The sequence below is a fragment of the Pelecanus crispus genome, chromosome 1 (assembly GCF_030463565.1).
Source record: "Pelecanus crispus isolate bPelCri1 chromosome 1, bPelCri1.pri, whole genome shotgun sequence".
Classification (NCBI taxonomy): domain Eukaryota; kingdom Metazoa; phylum Chordata; class Aves; order Pelecaniformes; family Pelecanidae; genus Pelecanus; species Pelecanus crispus.
In genome coordinates this window covers 8,762,631-8,781,070 of record NC_134643.1, presented here as the reverse complement: position 1 = coordinate 8,781,070, position 18,440 = coordinate 8,762,631, and the positions used below count along the sequence as shown (strand labels likewise).

Sequence of the window (18,440 nt, the reverse complement as noted above, 5' to 3'; positions counted from 1 at the left end):
CAAGACAATTAGGGAAGCCTGTCTAAAACCAGGTAATTGACCACAGTGCTCTTCAAATCCTTGCTCTAGTTTCTCTCTGATTTTGAGGCTCTACTGTGTCACTTTGAATGCTTCACCAGGTAAGATCTGGCCCCAGGGCTGAACTGTCCCCCGTTAGCTGCACATTAAATCCTGTAACTACACTTGCCCGCTCTGTCTCCTTCTTATTACTCCCCTACCTAAAATGAAAGCCACCAGCTTATATCCAAACAAATATGAGACATACAGATTAGAACAGTGCCACACAGAATGGAGGATGCCAGGATCTGCATAAAAAACATATTTTATTAACACATAAATAAGCAGATATAACCCTTACACACATTTTTCAGGTAACATCACAAAACCATCTTACAGTAACTCCAGAAAAAAAAAAAATCCAGCACAAATGGGCATCACCTCCACGGTTTCAGGCAACATCAAGACCACGCAGGACTTCAGTACAATTTGGTACACTTAGAAAGCAGATTTGCACCGGTTTAGCTCTTGCTGGTTCAATGTTATGCTGCTGAAGCCGCAGATGATGTGGCTGAATGGGTACATGACCCAATCAGTCCACAGAAAAAAAAAACTTCAGACCATGTAACACGCTTGTTGCTGAACCACAGGCATGAGGATTTGCCCTTTGCATTTTTTAAATCAGGCGCTGATAATTCAATGCTCTGCTGTCTGCATGTCTTGATTAATATTTTACACCACGCTCCTTCTACTCCAAACAGACTTGGTGGCAAATTAATGTTTTACTTCAGTTTATTACAGTCCTCTAAGAATCATTAAAGACATCTCAGACAGTCACCACTTTCGCAGAAAGAGAGGCAAAAATCAACTTAGAAAAATGTTGCCTTTCAAAAGGGACTATGACGCCACTTCAACAGTGATGATTTCACACTTTCCGGTATCTTGATCTGTGCAGGTAACATGCAAGGACCCATCCCTAGATAAAAGAGAAAGGTAAGTTTAGGACTATCGCAACACAACACTTGGTACGTGACAGCATGTTCCAGAGGATAAGCAAGTCTTCATGCAAACAAAAGGAAAGAAGATGAGCATCAAAATATCCAGGGAAGAAAATGCTTCAACACAGACAAAATTAATCTATGAAATTAAGTTTAGTTTATTGAGTATTTAGATAGGCACTTCTTGCTCTCCATTAAAGCATGTATCTTCTCTACATATGGTGGAACAGATTCAGGAACATGTTTAAATATTGTAACTAAGTTCATTTAGTACAGGTTTAGTAAATTGAATATACAGTAATATTATTCAAAATACTCATGTTGAGAGCTCTGAGTAACAGCAACCAACAGATAAGCATGTCTTCTCAAAGCATGAGAACTTGACTTTTTAAAAGTAGTAATAGTCTTTAAATACCAAGGATCTCCTTCAAGGAGGAAGCCCCTAATTTTCAAAATCCACGGATTAGAGACAATATTGAATTGTACTTCATCTAGACATACAACAGTCACATGTAATATTTAGATAGAAATAGATGTGTTCTAGGGAACCTTCCCTCATCTTTTTCACCTAAATATTACTAAAAAACCCTTTAAAATAACGCAGGTTTTCTGCACTACACAGTTGCATATATAACCCCCAAGATGTTTTTCTTATCAGTGCTAAGTGCTCTGTATGACTAACAAGGTATTTTAGGTGAAGTCTATTAACAGAGCATTAATACACCTGATAGTTAACATAAGAAAACAAAGTACTGTGAACTCAAATCGCAAGTAGGGATTTCGTTTTTCAGCAACATCTAGACAACTTTCATATTATTTAGAAAAGCAGTATGAACTTCAGGACAGTCCTCAGAAGACAAACATACTTTGACTACTTAGAATTCCACCTTCTGATATCTTTATAAACTATTTTGACTGTTTCAAATGATCCCAAGCACCTCTATTAAGACCTAAGAAAGAGATGTTTCTTCAATATAGTGTCATCCCCATTCCCCACCCTGCTATAAGATACTTCATACCTTCCCATAATAACCAGGTAATTCTGTAAAAAGTAGATTTATGAAGCCTGATTTCCCGTGGTGTTGTTTCTCATGCTTAACAACCCTGTCTCTGAAAAGACAGAGCCACAGGTTTTCATCACAAGTGCTGCACAGGAGAAGTCCTTCATGGATTCCTTAGCAACTAATAACGACCGATTGTACTTGAGTCTTTCTTAAGAGTGTGGGCATTCAACAGAATTCCCCGAGCCCTTTCACAGGAAACTTGAGATCAACTGCTCTCAAGCATGGTTAAACTGATCAGCAGTTCAAAAGTTGATAAAAATCATCTATACAACTGTGTTAAGTTTCATTTCTTTAGGAATCAAACAATGACAGCACAGAAGGTACTGCATAAAAAACACATTCCTACAGAATTTACCCCTGCTAGGACACAGCCCTCTAAGCAATGAAATGCTGAAATTTCACAACACAAAATTACACATTCTGTAACAGGAGAAAAGAGTGCTTGTAAGAAGTGTGACATAGCAAGTTAAACAGCAGAACAACAAATATTTTGGGTACCTTTTCATTGTGAGTACAGTTAGTATATCATGTAGGCCATCCTCCTTTTTATCTAAATCCTGGAGTACAATCTATTAAAAAAAAAAAAGACGTTAAAGTTCTCTAAATCCTTGCACAGCAGTTTAATGGAAGTGACACAATAGCTAAGGTGCACAACTCATTCTGTTTAGCATCTCATACTAATAATTCAACACCAAAGCATGCCCTAGTGGACTTCATTCATCTGTAGTGCAAATCTATGTATTTTTAGCTATTTGCAGTACTGTTTCAGTGCTTTTGTTCCAAGGTCTATCACTAAGATAGCTGTAGTACCTACAACTCCCACAGACTACAGTAAGAGCTAAGCATGTTCCTTTACTTAGGATCAGTTCTGTAATTATCAGGTAACATCTTTTCCCTATCCCCTTAAAGATCTTTGGCCGGAACCAAGGTGGAATAACAATTTTCTCAAGTATTCCATCCATTTCAGCCACATCTGCCCCCTCCCTGATGCTGTAAGTGCACCGAAGCCAAGGTAAGCACATCATCACCGTTTCAAACAAGCTGTGTTCTCTCAGTAGGTTGACTCCTGAGTCATATCTTTATATCGGGTGAGGATTTAGTCATATCATCTTACCACTGTGAAAAATCAAATGTGGTATTTAATACCAAGAACCTGCCCAATGTAGGAAGATCAGAAAGTAACCAACAGTACATACACTAGCTACATCATAACCTCCAGCAGTTTTATTTCTAAAATTTTGGAGATCCACGTACTACTGGAATGACTGGTTATGATCTCTCATGCCAGGTGAGCTTACTACAGTAGTGCCAAATATCAAACTCAGCCATTTAGAAATTCAAAAGGGAGACTTCAATTTCTTAAAGTGCTTCAGTACTTCATAACACATTTTAGAAGAATGCTTAAAAGCCATTCCTGAAGAGATGCACGTCATTCTAATTTTGTAACAAGAAGTTTTGGTAGGGGTGGGATTGGTTTTAGTTTTAATTTTTTTTTTTCCTCTGATGCACTTGATTTCCCAGTCATCGATATTAAAAGTGCATATGACCATATATACATACTCACCTGTGCAAATTTACCTTCCTCATTCATGGGACTTTTCCCCAATGACTCATATAGTTCAAGGCACACAGAAGACATGTTTCCAGGAGCATGCAGGGTGTGCTGCCTTCGAGCTGGTAATGGTGTCCCTGATGGAAATAGCACTGTGAATTTGTCAGCCCCTGACTCGTCTACTCCCTTTAAAAAGAAAAAAGAAAGTTCATGCCTTTCTCTAAGTATGTTAGTGAGCTGGAAGTGTTATAACAGCTCCATAAGAAAAGAAATCCAAGATTCATAGATTCATTCTCTCTGGCACATGTACCATACCATCAAGTATAAAAAAAAGGCATTCCTATAAATAAATTAAGAAGTCCAGCTATTAAAACATAGCAGAGACACAATTTATCTCCCCTTAAAATCAAGGAGTTTCTCCTGTCAATTTTTTTATCAATAAACCTAAGTTACCACTTACTGCTGATCAATAGTCAATCTGTAGAACTAATAATAAAACAATACAGTTTCTTTAACATCAATCATGCATAAGTAGTGCTGTATATTCATTGCAGCAGTAAGATTTTCTAAGTTAAATAATTTTAGCCTTACCTTAAGAAGAATATCTTTGGCGGAACACTCAATAAAGAGTGCTTCTTCTTCTAACAAAGGATTCTCTTTCCCTAACAGAATTCCTGCCTCTATGGCGGCACCAATGGGAATAACTTCATCTGGAGGAATTGAATTCAGTAATTCCACAGTTGGGAAAATGTCTTTGATCAGCTGCTGCAGCTTTGGGATTCGAGCAGACCCACCACACAGGACTACCTGGAAAACATGCCTTAATGATTTCAAATCTTTCTTCTGACAGATAAAACAGGCAGGTGTCAATCTGCAATACAGAAACGCAAACTGCTCTGGGATATTTTATCATCTGTAGCTGTTGAAGTAAAAATTGATGCCATCTTTGCTCGACTTCTGTTACTTTTGTATTTGAAATTCAAGGAAATAGCTTGTAAGTTTGAAACGATACCTTGAAAATGTGTTTCTTATAGTAAACATCAGCTAGATTAAGTAACATTTTAAAAATTGAAGAATTCATCATAAAATAACATCAAGACTGGAAGGGACCTCCAGAAGTCTAGTCCAACCTCCTGCCCAGGACAGGTCCAGTTACAACAGGCTGCTCTGGACCTTATCTCCATGGATATAGATCCCACAGACTCTGTGGGCCCTTGTTTCAGCATATGATCACCCTCACACTACAAATTCTTTTCTTGGTATCTAAAATTTCTCCATGTTGTAACTTGTGCTGCTTGCCACTCACCCTTCCATCATGCACCCACAGTAAGGAGTAAGTCAGGTTTTGTCTCATGTATGCCCTCCTATCAAGTAACTATAGGCAGCACTAGTCTTCCCTGAGCCTTGTCTTCTTACAGGTGAGCAAACACCCAGACTGGCTCCAGTCAGTACCCTTCACCTCCTGAAGCCCAAAAATTATGAGATTGTATCTGGACACCCTGTTCAAAAGCCAAACAGGGAAAGAAATGCTCTCCTATGCCCATGGCTACACCCTTGCTATTACAGCCCAGCGCGCAGCTGGCCGCCTTTGCTGCAGAGGCACGCTGCTGACTGCTATTAAACTTACTGCCTGTTAGAACCCCCAAGTGAATAGAAATTACCCCCAAGTCTTTTCCTGCAAAGCTGCTTTCTAGCAACTGCTAGCCTGTCCTGCTGCACAGAATTATTCCATCCCAGACTCTACATTTGTCTTTGTTGATCTTTGTGATGTTCTCCAGAGGACTAGATGATCACTGTAGGTCCCTTCCAACTGAAGTATTCTATTATATAAATTTTTCTTGCCTTTTTCAACCCCTCTGAATAGCAGCCTTGACCTACAGTGATACTGATTGCTCCCCTCATTTTGGTACTGCCTGCAAACTTGCTGATAGCACACGCTACCCCATCATCTGTGTTATTAATACAGACATTAAATGGTATTAGCCCCAGTAGCAAATCCTGAGGGATGTCACTGACAACCAGCTGCCACTTACTGAACTTGCGCAAGAGGAAAAAAAACACACTTAAAAACATTCTCTTATTACAGCAACTTTGTGGAGATAAACCAGATCTGGAAACAAAGCTAATTCCCACTTCTCTTCACGTAAAACATAACTTAAGAGTTGTAAATTAGGTTCATTTATTTTTACATTTAAAGTGCCCCTGCCCGCCCCCCCCCCCCAAAGCATTAAGGCCTGAGAGGACAGCACATTGGGCCACTTAAAAAATACTGCCACCAGAAAACAAAAGACTTTCTCTGAACAATGGCCTAGGATACTTCATTATCCTACCAGTGAAATTCAGATGTGACACAGCAAACATTAATGAAGATTCTGAAACAGCATCAAGTATCGTTAAAAGCACCAGCTAACTTTTGCTGCAGAAGTTACGCGCCAACTCCACCAGGAATAAATGCAGCACTATTTGCCACACACAGGTGCAGAGGGGTTGAGATTGAAGTTACTCTCTTATATCAAAGCAAAAAAGACATTTGAATGAACCTAGTAGTGTTTCCTACTTTACTCACCATCTTTGGCATTAAAACACACTATGGTTTGGCATCTAATATGTTCCTGTGTTTAAGCTTACAAGGAAGAACGCAGGCACCAAGTAGACACTTGGTGTTCAACTCGTAAGAAAAAGAGTCGAAACTCAGGCTTTCTTCAGAAGTGTCAGAAAACCCCATCCAAAGCTCAGTGAAGGCAGAAGGAAGTCTATATACTAAACCTAGAGGTAATCCTCAGCTCTACCAAGAGTTACACAAACACACCAGAGACAAATCCTCTACCGTTTACTCAATATACAGCAGTAAAAACACATCACTGACTCTGACTCTACCTTATACTTAACTTCACAAAACTGAAATCAAAGCAAAGATAGGAGTTCAAAAGTTTTGAGTCTACATACTTCGTTGTATCTGAGCCAAAAATGCTTAAACACATCATGAAATAATCTCAGTCTGCAAGGAAACCAGGCCCCATAAATATTCTCCTCGTGGAGTTATAAAGCATGCTACACACAAATAATTTCTATTATTACCTTATTAATATCATCTGCTGTAAATCCAACTTGCTGCAAGAGCTTTTTAATTGCTTCTACACATCTACTAAAAAGTGAAGAACAGATAAGTTCAAACCTGGCCCTAGAAGAAAAAAAAAAAATTCAAGAAGTGTCATCTCATCCATTAGAGACAAATACCTGCAATGGAAGAACAATCATTTTTAGAATATACTTGGTTCTCTACATACCAGCTACACCAAGTACTAAGGGATTTTTTTTTTTAAATCTTATTTCCCAATTATTAATCTCACAGAAGTGATTTTGTTGCTGTTGTGAAAATAACTGTGCTATTGATTCCATCATTAACACCTACATGGAACACACATTCATTCTTCTTCAGCGTACTCTAGAGAAAAAACAGTATTGTTGTCTTGACAAAAGACAGCATTGTTGTCTTGACTCAGATGTGAAAAAAAGAAGCAAAAATCCTGGAACTGCTTCATCATCTTTAAAATGGAGACACAAAGACTCAAATGTGCCTCTTGAATTTTCAGAGGTAAATCAAGCTGTGTCCCGATTTGCACACAAGGAGTAGGTACTCAAGCAAAGTGAAAAACAAACTTGTGCTTGCTTTGGGCTTTCAAGCCTGAAGATGAAGTTTTACTCTGTATGAATACAGCAAGTCAAATTCTGCAACACTAGTCCACAGGACTACCATCCTTATCCAAAACTGAGACAAACAAATTACACAGCATTGCTGCTCACGCTTGCAAACATACTGTGCCTTATTTTACCAGATCCAACTGCTGCAGCAGTGGATGCACAGCTCTGGAATTGAAAAGTCTGTTTCATTTTGCTAGAGCTGCTGCTGACTGGGAGAGCAATCAAAATTAGCTAAACATCTCATTAAGATATCATTCCAAGAGAGAAAAGACTTAGAGTAGGACAGCAGTATGAACAAAAAGAAAACATCTTTTGACTCCGTCTGTCAAATAGAGGCAACATCAAGACTTCCACAACTCCTATCACATTACTCTGGAGCTCATTGGAAGAGTCCAAAAGTCTTCTTTTCTTTAAGGAAAAAACAAGAACAAAAACAATAATAGGGGGAAACACCCTCCCACCTTGAGTAACTACAGCATCTATGCCCCTCTCATCAACAACCAGACTCCAAAGGTGAGGTCTCCCTGTGCCATTTCACACTTCATTTTCTAACCATGAGGGCAACATTGCTAGTATTACCACCCTAACTACTACAGATCACATCACAACAGAACCATCAATATGAAACAAAGCTGCAAGCAAGCAAGTTTTGTCTTCTATCTGACTTCTGTTTCTAAAATTTATGCCACAAAAAAATCAAAGCTTACCGAACATCCTAAATACCCCCTAGAAATATTTCAAGCACAGTTTTATGCAAAAGCAGTAGCTTCACTATTTGTTTTACCTGGACACATTACAATCAAAATCCAATCCATCATACAATGAATCTACAAAACAGTTTGCACTTCCCAGGGTTGATAACGAGTGCTTTGCAACATCAGCGCTGTTCATTAACTTCATCATGGCTCTGGGATTTCCTCTGATATCATGTTTGCAAGACCTACATTTAAAAAAAAAAAAAAAAGCACAGTTTAGAAAGGCAGGCATTTGAGTGACAACACTAACTTCCTGAAAGGAAAAACAGGTTAAAGCTATTGAACTTCTTTTCTGTAGACATTTTAGTATTATCTACAATGTCACTATTAAAAGCTCGCAAAGAATAGAAGTGGCTATTTCAGTTTCAACTACAGAACACTGCGTAGAGGCACCTTGAACTCAGGCATTAGCGTTTATCATACAGATTTCAGTCTTTCTGAACAGTTTCTCAGCTGAACAAATCCTGTAAGTGACTGCAAGGAACAGCAAGAAAAGGCCTTTAGTTAAGTTAAGTTAGTTAAGTAATTTTAACAACAGATTAAGAAATAGAACACTGAACATTAGGCATGTCAGCAGAATAGCATGTTTCATCCAAAACATCTCCTCCTGTGACAGTACACAACTGACGATCTCAAAATCACTAGAGCTAACAGTAATGCATTTTTTCATTTTTGTTCATCACAGGATGACGTGCCATACAGACTTCAGTCTGATGACCCAAGCCCTGCCACAGTCCTTCATGCCAACAAGAAAAACAAACAAAACTCACACAGGTGAATTCCCTGCCACCCCTAGAACTGGTGACTGAAAGGAGGTAACCAGCCTGCAGTCACATACATCACTTAAAACACAGAACAGTTCATAGCTGAGCCCTTATAGTTCAACACCAACTTCAGGCAACACCTACCCAAAACCAAGTATTTCCCAGTCTTCCTCCTTGGCCCCCAACAACTGAATGCTCCTTTAATATCTTTGAGCCATTTCACTCGCAGTCAGTCTACTAGATCTGACAACCTAATATAATTTTTTTTTTTTTTTTTAAAGCAAGCATCAGATAATGAAGCTCCTGTCCTAACAGCAACATGCTTGGAATTCAAAACCCACCTCTGAAATTCAGAAGCTAGGTGTTGTGCTAGAGCTTCTGTGAAGCAAACTCCACCAATGCTGTCATCTGTGTTCGTAGCAAGCACACGATATATTCCACTGTTTACTTCTATGACTGTGATAGAAAGCGATGTTCCACCAAGTTTATAAACCAACACATTGCTGCCATGGTTTAAAAAAAAAAGTAGTATTAATACAAGCCACCTAAAGTTATGTTTGACACACTTCCTAAAAACATGACCACCATATAATGTATTGCAGGTTTTAATCAGTTTTGTCAAAAGAATTTGATTTGGGGTGTCTGTATTTAATGCATCTTAGTACCACTGACTACTTGGCAATGTTCCCTAAAGAACAAAATTAGTCTGTTTCACACAGTGAGAGTAGCCAATGTTTTTCCTACAACACAATTCAGAACTGAACATTACATTCAAGATTATAATCAAGAATTCTATGAGAAGGGTAAAAAAAAAATCAATCAAGAAGAAAAAAGACATGTTTGCACTGACAGCAGTTTTTGCCATTTTGTGAATTACTATGTGCCATCTTGTGAATTATTTGAATAGTCATAAGGGAAACCCAATGCACCTACTGAACCCAGGAACTTGACTTTAGTTCTTCTACCACATGTAAAATAACCCCATCTCCCGCAATTAAAAACTAGCTATACCACAATCTGTTTAAGAAGGGATGCATTTTTCTTCCAGCCAATCAGCTCATTAAGGAGCAAGACAGAATCTGGGGACAAATCTTTGAAGACAATTCTAAAAAAATAAAAACCAGAATGAAGGGACTTAAAACACTACGGATTTACAACTTCTAAATTGTTATTGGTTTTATTGAGAGAAAAAAGAACAAGCCTCAAATCATTAATTTGGTATTGACTGCTAAGGCAACACAGCATTCCCTCGTTTAAGATTTCTCAGGATTTAAGTACAGCAGCTTAAATTTAAGCAGTAAAATATTAGGATTTTACCTTTTCCCAGTGGGTGAATCTTGGCCAATTCCATAAGCCAGGAGAGCTGCAGATGGTTCATGAATTAATCTCATAACATTAAATCCAGCAGCTGCAGCTGCTTCCCTGTGATAAGGCATAACAGCATTTCATTTTACTTTAATATTTCACTATAGTCACACACACTATTAAGATTTCATCTGAACTACATGTGTCACCAACTCAAAACTTGGTTACAACATAGTATTAACAAAGCAAAGTGACTGGAAAAGAAAGGTATCAAGAAGTTCAGTCGCTACTGTGTTCTTCAGGTAATTGGATCTGCTGTGTGCTTATTATCAAAGAAAACACAGATGTATCAGTCTACATGCCCCATAAAAACCAGCAACTCCACCCTCAGTCAAACTGGCTAACTTATCTTCAGGTGTGGTATTAAAAGTTCTTGGTACATTATTTCAACAGATACCACGCTAGGAAAATTGCTTTTACTTCCAAATCAAGTTACCGCACCCCACTTCTCACATTTTCTTTATGTGTTTTCTTGAAACTTCAGTAACCCTGGGACTGCCCTACAAGTTGTTTCCTCCACTTTGAAGTTATTTTGAAACTTGTATGGCAAAGCAATAGAATGTTTCATTATACATACTGCAATTACCCAGCTCACTAATATTCTATGACCAACTTTAAGTGTGCTTTAAGTATTTCAAGACAGTTCAACATAATGGCTTCTACATACTAGAAAACAGAAACAGATGCTGCCAGTTACGCACAGCTTTAAGCCTATTTATGTTTTCATATGAAAGAACTTTTACAGCCACACTTCAAAGCAGAACTTCCAAGAAGAATATTGGTGTGTATTCTGACCTGCTCTCTGATAAAAGTCCTCAGTAAAGTCATGAAATGCCATTTGGTTTGGTGAGTACTGTTGTATGAAGGGATGGGAAATTATGGAAGAGGGATGAGAAACTATTTGCATTTCAAAGCTATTTGCATTTCAAAGCAGACACTGAAGTTCCACTACAAATAAACACATCTGAAATGACATTCTATCCTTGATGATACCAAAATTCCCTCTCACTTCAGTTCATTCAGAATTTCATTTTGGTTACAACAGTAAATTCCATGAAAAGTTTCTGAAGTCAGGATTTTTTACCTCCTACTTTCACATTTTCCCCATTCAAATAGCATCCCAATGTCTTGACTGATAGTCGCAAGCTGAAGTCCAGCAGCAGAATTCCCATTGCTGATCTGCCAGCCAGTCTGCTTTAGGCATGTTAAATAACAGAAAAATCTTAATCCTCTTACCCAAGGGCATTTTTCTGATTCTCTCCAAAATCAAACGGTACAGTGATAACAACGTCATTTACATCTGAACCCAATGCAGACTGAGCAGTTTCTGTTTATAAACATAGGCAGAACATGTTGATTAAAAGCAAAAAAACCAATATACCACATCTTAAAAAGATGAGGACAGCTTAAAAAACTAAAACATATTATGATTTTACTTATTATATACCTTTCATTTTACTGAAAATTAGTTTTGCCACATCTTCTGGGTTAATAAATTTATTATCTATTTCATATTGAAGTTTTCCATTCTTCTCAATTATCTGTAAGCAAAACCAACATACTTTTGTTAAATACGTAATTTGGTTATTAACAAGAAGTAATGTTAATTTGGCTTCTGCTCAAGTAAAAACCATGGGACTGTGTAAATGCTTTCTGCATTAGTTACAAGAGAATAAATGCTTCCAAGATGCTTATCAAAGATCACAAAAACCCCCTTCTATTATCCAACAGACATGACAGTAACATTGATATGGACTTAAAGACTCCAGACTTTCTTTTTCTATTAAGCAGTTTTCCTCAGTACAAAAGCAATTTTTAGAACAAAAGTACTTGCCTGCTTACATTCCTTAAGAAAAATAACAACAATCTACATAAGCCTGTTAATACAAACAGTCAAAAACCAGAAAAGGCTCATTCCTTCTTTAGGAACGTATTTCCCAGGATAATTTTTCCTCTTGTTTTGCAAAAAGGTTTCTAGTAACAAGCACAGTATTATTTAAATTAAACACTGAGACTAAATCAGGTGGTGAAGCGTTTTTTATCACATGATGCTGGAACCTGAGCATCTTCTACCAGTGCTAAGAAACACCACAACGCTATTACCCAAATATATTAAAAATCAGACTGGCCAAGAGATACATATAATTTTTCTGTTGGACTATATTATGATGGCAGATCTCAGAACACAGTGAAGTTCTCTACTTTATAAAAAAGATAAACATTCTATACAGCAGCAAATGGACCTCATATAATGAGAGCTCATCACTACGGAACACACGCATGGTGTGGCACCAACAATGCCAAGAACAACAGTATAAAATGATACAAGTTAGTCTGAGAACAACAGAAAAACTAGATCATACTCACTGAACATTTGCTTTCTGCGATATATTTCTCTGCCTGTGGGTCGCCAGAGCTGTCCAGACAAATTCAAAATAACAAAATAAATCACATGCTCAAGGATAATTGCACAAATTCATCTTGCTGGTATTCCTTATAATGACTACAGCATATGAAGCTATACTTCAACCAAAATTTCTGTTTCCACTCTATGGATATATTTATACAGGAGAAGAAAACCCAAGTTCTGACTGCTGGTAGCCTTAAATCGCCTTTCCCCAAACTAATGATAGAAAAAAATACCTACTAGTTAGTCAAAAGGGAAAACAAAAACCAACACATTTTTTTAACGTGCTACCCCAATAAGCATTATAAAAGATTTATAGTGGCACTTTTGTTGTATTGACTGAAATAACGTGGCAGCAATAAGCTGACTACCCTTAATCCTCTACTAACTATGTCAAGTTATGTGTATGAAATATGCTGAGAAATACATCAGAATGGACATCATCTTGTCAGCTCCTTTCAGAGGAATAACACACAGCTAGGTTACCACTGAAAAGTTTTGTCACATCTCTGACTTCAGACCTAAACCAGCAAGCTTAGTTCTAGTATCACTGTAACTGCCAGTGCAAATCGTCACAGCTCCACTAACTGAAGAATCACAACGAGCATTACGTCAACGTCTTTCATGATTGCAACAAAAGGCAATATAAAGTTTCATGCAACTAAAACCACAGTGGATTTTAGCCACAGGAAAACATCCAGGTAACAAAAAGACATTTTAGTTAAGCAACTTAAGTATATATCAAAAACATACACGTGACTTGCTAATAAATTTCACAATTTGATTTCCCAAATTCTGATATAAAATACTCCGCATCTCTTTACTCCTGGAATGAAATGTAGAATAAGAAGTACATAATGTAATTAATTTTTAAGATCTGACATACTCTTCTGTCAACGCCAAGTCAACTTAACTACTATCACACTAGATTAAAACACCTTCGATACCAGTGCTGAGGCTATGTTTCACTGACCAGCTTTAATGGGGAAAACTGAACTTCTCACTTTCCCTTTCACACTTGTTCTCTTACCTTCGCCCAAGGATCTGCTTTACTTTCACTACAGTGTTTGAGATATTTCTTATTCTACTTTGCTTTGCAGCTAAGCCAACAACCTGAATGAAAAATAAAGAAGAAAAAAAAAAAGTGAGCAACAGGCAGAGCTCCCCTCCTTTCCAAACCACCTCCGCAGAAAGGAAGCCTCACCTCCTCGCTTTCCGAGAAAGCAACGACCGCAGGAGTGACCCTGTCCCCGGCGTCGTTGGCGACCACGTCGGCGCGGCCATCCTGCGGACAGAGGCATCACCCGTGAGCCGCCCCTCAGGGCACCCCGCGCCCCGTCAGGGCTTTACTCGCTGCGCGACCCCCGCAGCGCCGTGAGGGAACAGAGATGGGCACGGCAGGGCACGGCAGGGCACGGCAGAGCACGGCAGGGCACGGCAGGGCACGGCCCTCCCTCCCGGCAAGGACTCCCGAGCGGCCACGCCGCCCTCGTCCCGCCCCGGGCACGGCGGGCACGGCGGGCGGGGCGGGCGGAGCGGGCCCAGCAGCCCCTCCGCCCCTCACCTTATAGACGGCGGCGCAGGCACAGGTAGCGCCCAGGTGAACACCGATGGCCGCCATCAGCTCCACGCGCGCCCGCCGCCCCACAATGCACCGCGCTCCCAACCAATCCCGCTCCCCTCCTCTCCCCGGCCGCCAATCAAAGCCCGCGCCGCGCTCTCTCGCAAACCAATCACGGAGAGGCGCACTTGGAGGTGCCGTCATCGGCGGAGCGGCCAACGAGAAAAATCGAGAGAGGGGCGTCATCACGCATGGCAACGGGGCAGAGTGCGTGCGCGCGGCGCGGGCGGCTTGGCGGCGAGCGGCCGCTGAGGGGAGTTCGGCAGGCGGCGCGCGGGGCCCGCGCGGCTGCCGTTTGTCTAAGCCCAGAGGGCCCCGAGCACTGGGGAAATGGAGGCTGAAATGGAGAAGGGCGAGCGAAGCTATTTCATGCGTGTGCTGGGGCGTGTGGTTTATGTCAGTGGCTTCTCTCATGGTCTGATGGCAGGCAATGAGGCACGTGGAGACGCTGTAAATATTTTCTTACCCAAGTGCTGCAGTTATTAGCGAAGCAGTCAACCTGAAGCGCTGACTGTGCATAATCCGACCAGGCATAACCAGTGCCTGAACGCAAAGCTCTGTGTCTCGTTACGTTGCACTTGTATTGGAGAAACCCGTCTTGGCATTACCACAGGGGGAAAAAAAGGCAGCCATTTCTGATCAGTCCTGGGGGAATTTAACGTCATTCGCACGGAATTCACTGCATGGCGGCCCGAGGCGCCTCGGATTTCCTGTGGCCCTGTAAGGGGCACAGCACAGTTCTCTGCCGTAGCGGGGAGCAGGTACCTCGGGCGTGCGGCCTCGCTGTAGAGGTGACGGCACTTCTGTGGGTTTGGGTGCACGTTTGCCGCTCTTCCATAGGGAGCCTGAGTGCCGTGCAGTACCGTCTCACTGTGTCATGCACAAGTGAAGATTGTCCTTAGCCTTGCGTTGTATATGATATGCTGAAGGGTTAAAGGAATGCATTAAGATCACATAGAGATGAAAGGAGTTATAGGGAATCACAAAGGGATTTTGTGTCCCAAAACTCATCCTAGGTTTCCGAAGTCATGGGACTATCTTCCTTTCAGTAACGGAGCTTGCTCAAGTCTGACCAAAGGCTGGAGCTCAGGAGATGATCGCAGCGTTAAGAAAGGCGAAACTTGCGCAATTAAAAACAATACCTTTGAAGTGTGTCCAAATTGTGGTTCCTTTCTGCCTCCTCTTGTAAATGGAGGAATGAAAAGAGAAGAAGGGTAGAGGAGAGCAGGAGAGACCTGTGGGGACTGGAGGAAGGAATGATAGAAGTGATGCTTTTGATAGAAGTGATGCTTTTGTCAAAGGTAGAGATGGAGGGAGTCTGAGGAGAGACACTGAAGATAGGAGGGTAAAGGAGAACAGAAGCCCCTAATACAAAACCCATCCAACAATGAATTTCCTGTGCTTTCCCCCAAATCCTAATACTAGTTGCACCATTCATGACAGTAGGCCAGTATGTGTAATCTGTGCCTCAAAAAGTGCTTGTGGCCACAATGCTAACATCTCCCATGCAACTAAGCTCATCCACGGTTATTTTCCAGTTGTTATGCCATGGACATATCAGGATGGACACACAGAAGTTCTGCTTATCTTAACTAAAGCAATTAATGCTCTTTTCAGGTGTAAGCAAACCTGTGCAGAAGCTGGCAAGAAATGCCTTGGCAGGGGTTTGTGGTGGCCAGTAGTGTTGGTTGAGAAGTGAAAAGCCCTTATCTGCCTGTGCCCTCCCTATTTTTTCAGGTGGTGTCCTCAGCTAATGAGAAGCTCTGAGGTTGCACTGAGCTTGAGTGAGCTGAGAGATGGGGTGAACAACCCACTTCTAAATAAAAGTGGAATAGGCTGCCCTGCTTGTTATGGCAGTTCTGTAAGTGGAAGCCTTAATACACTTCTTCATTAAAGGCGTAAAGGCGGGGTTGAGCAGGTGAACACTGGTCCGAGCAGCAGTCTGGTTTCAGGATGGAAGAGAATTTAATCTTTCACACCCCCAGGAGAGCTATCCCTCTGAGTCAGAAGGAGGAGGAAAACCTAGCCCCAGTCTGACTGGAGTCCTGCACATCTCCAGGTACCTACATCAAACAAACAAGCCCACAATGTTCCCCTGCAACAAACTCACCTCTGATTTAGCCAGGTACTCTGCTGAGACCTCCTAGTATTATTTCTCAGCTGACAAAGCAGTGGCACAAACCTTCACAGCATCAGAGCTGCCCCTTCTCTCCCAGTCTGTGGCACATGTCTCAGCCATCCAAAAACCAGGCAAGCCACCGTCAGACCAGCTGTTAGCACAGTACAGCATGAGCTTGCCCAAGCTGCTTCTGTACTGAGAGCTCGCAGGCAGCCTGAGAGGCTTGAATGCAAAAAAAGGGATCCCCCTGGCACTGTCCGTAGCAGGCTGACTACAGGAAAACCACAGAGATTATGGCAAAAAGGCAGTAACATCTGCTGAGTTATTTAAAGTGGAAGTAAGTGTCTCTATTGAACAACACTGGTTTGCGGCTGGTAAATAGTATATACTCTAAAATGTCCCTTGGGGTGAGGAAAAAAGGATGAGAGATCTTCTTTTAATTATCTTGTGCATGTTCTGACTTAATTCTTGGGAAATTAAGCTCCAAGGAGGCTAGAGATGGCAGCTGCAAGACCGTGGCCTGTGATCATCTCCAGCCTGGGGATGTGAACAGAGCCAGTGGAGTCGATTCTCAGGAGAGCTGCGGGACAGCCTGGCTGCGGGGGACCGGGACAGTGGTCCTGCAGGTGGCCCTTGCCCCCGGCTTCGAAAACAGCCTCTTCCCCAAGACAGCGCCGTGAGGCTGTACAGTCCTACTGCTGGAGATGCCGACGTCCTACTGATGGAAAACTGGTGTCCCCATGGCTTGCCTTCATAAAAGCATCCACGAGGGTTTTTTTTTGCGTAAAAAGAGGCTCTTCAGACTCACTGCCTAAATCCCTCGAAGTAATTGCACCATCATTATTTTTTGCATTGCTTATTTTGGGCGCAGGAATACATGCTGTTGGGAGGTCTGTCTGTATATCACCCCCAAAGTTGCTGGCTTTCAGTGGCTGTAGGCTATTTCTGGGTTTGCTGTGACACTTGCCACCTATTACAAAAGGCACTTGATAAAGTTGATTTCAGTATCCTCATTGCTTCATAGTCACAGTACCTAAGTGATAGGGAAGAGGGAAGTTCAGTTAGTGGATCAGATTAATTAAATACTTGTGTTAATTTTTAATAAGCTGAACAGAATGTTTTTATGAGTTGAAGGTCAGGGCTGACTTCTACGGAGTCTTCTCATGGCAGTCTGAAAAAGAAGTACATAGAAAGTTTGGCAGGCAAACCTGTTGAAAAGCTGGTATTAATGCCTGTAGGTGGCATAAATGCAGCATGTAATTGCAATGCTACAACTCATCTGCAACGTTTAGTCTGGCAGCTCAGTAGGTTTGCAGTAAAGTTGAAGCCAGATTTATTTTTTTTACTTACACCGGAGTGCTTATCAGAGAATATGCCAAGATTTTTTTGTATTTTAGATGACATAAAGCATTTTAAACATCTATTTGTTTTTGCGTGTAAGTCAAGAATGTTAGCTTTCTTTCTCTCTTTTCTTGAAAAAGTTTTGAGTGCCTGCAAAATAAACCATCCTTTATTGTACTCCACATCACAAACTTGAGTCACAAAGTAGAAAAAAAATGGTTTTCTTACAACCTGAAACAAGCAAACTTCCAACCTGTACCTGGGGCGTTGATCAGTGTTCACTGGATGAGCTGCTGACCCACGCTGAAGTACCCCGAGGGGATCCCCCAGTGACTCCAGCTGACGCAGTTTGTCTGAAAGTAGCGTTGTCCTGAAGATCCAAACCTCTTCCAAGTTACTCCGCTACCGTTCTTCTCCGCCACCATTCAGCTAATCCCAGATTATTCTTGACAGGAGTAAGGAGGCACTAAGGGCTAATTAAACACAGCAAACATACTTCATAGCTAGAACTGAGAACTAGCACAAGTCACCTTTGACAAGGCTTTGTTGGCTTTTATGAAAATCAAATATGTATGATTTTCTTTAGAGTAAGAATAAGCATGTGCCACAGATAATTGCACGTATAGTCTCTGTTAATAAAACAAGAAATTAGTAATATTCTCATTGCTGTTTTGAGCATTGCTGTAGACCGTATTAGGCACTATCATGCCTGGGCACATCTATGATGGTCATGGTTGCCTGAACAACTTTATTAC

At 40.9% G+C, this 18,440-nt stretch overlaps 1 protein-coding gene across 1 annotated transcript; it reads right to left on the bottom strand.

The window, feature by feature from the left end:
* Positions 1-436: 436 nt before the first annotated feature.
* Positions 437-14,225, bottom strand: HSPA14 (heat shock protein family A (Hsp70) member 14). Its single transcript, XM_075719309.1, has 14 exons — positions 14,169-14,225; positions 13,809-13,889; positions 13,635-13,717; positions 12,565-12,613; positions 11,645-11,738; positions 11,434-11,524; positions 10,150-10,254; positions 9,174-9,335; positions 8,098-8,253; positions 6,690-6,792; positions 4,203-4,418; positions 3,624-3,797; positions 2,558-2,628; positions 437-973 (listed from the first exon to the last, which is right to left on the bottom strand). Exons 1-14 carry the CDS (start codon positions 14,223-14,225, stop codon positions 895-897), a joined length of 1,521 nt encoding a protein of 506 aa, XP_075575424.1. The 3' UTR covers positions 437-894.
* Between the last annotated feature and the right edge of the window lie 4,215 nt (positions 14,226-18,440).

What these genes read in the sequence shown, in the direction of transcription:
- HSPA14 (XM_075719309.1), bottom strand. Translation starts at nt 14,225, where the DNA reads ATGGCGGCCATCGGTGTTCACCTGGGCGCTACCTGTGCCTGCGCCGCC. An exon ending in CCTGCGCCGCCGTCTATAAG is followed by an intron (nt 13,890 to 14,168) that starts GTGAGGGGCGGA and finishes CTCTGTCCGCAG; the next exon opens with GATGGCCGCGCCGACGTGGT. An exon ending in AATTTTCAGTAAAATGAAAG is followed by an intron (nt 11,525 to 11,644) that starts GTATATAATAAG and finishes GTTTATAAACAG; the next exon opens with AAACTGCTCAGTCTGCATTG.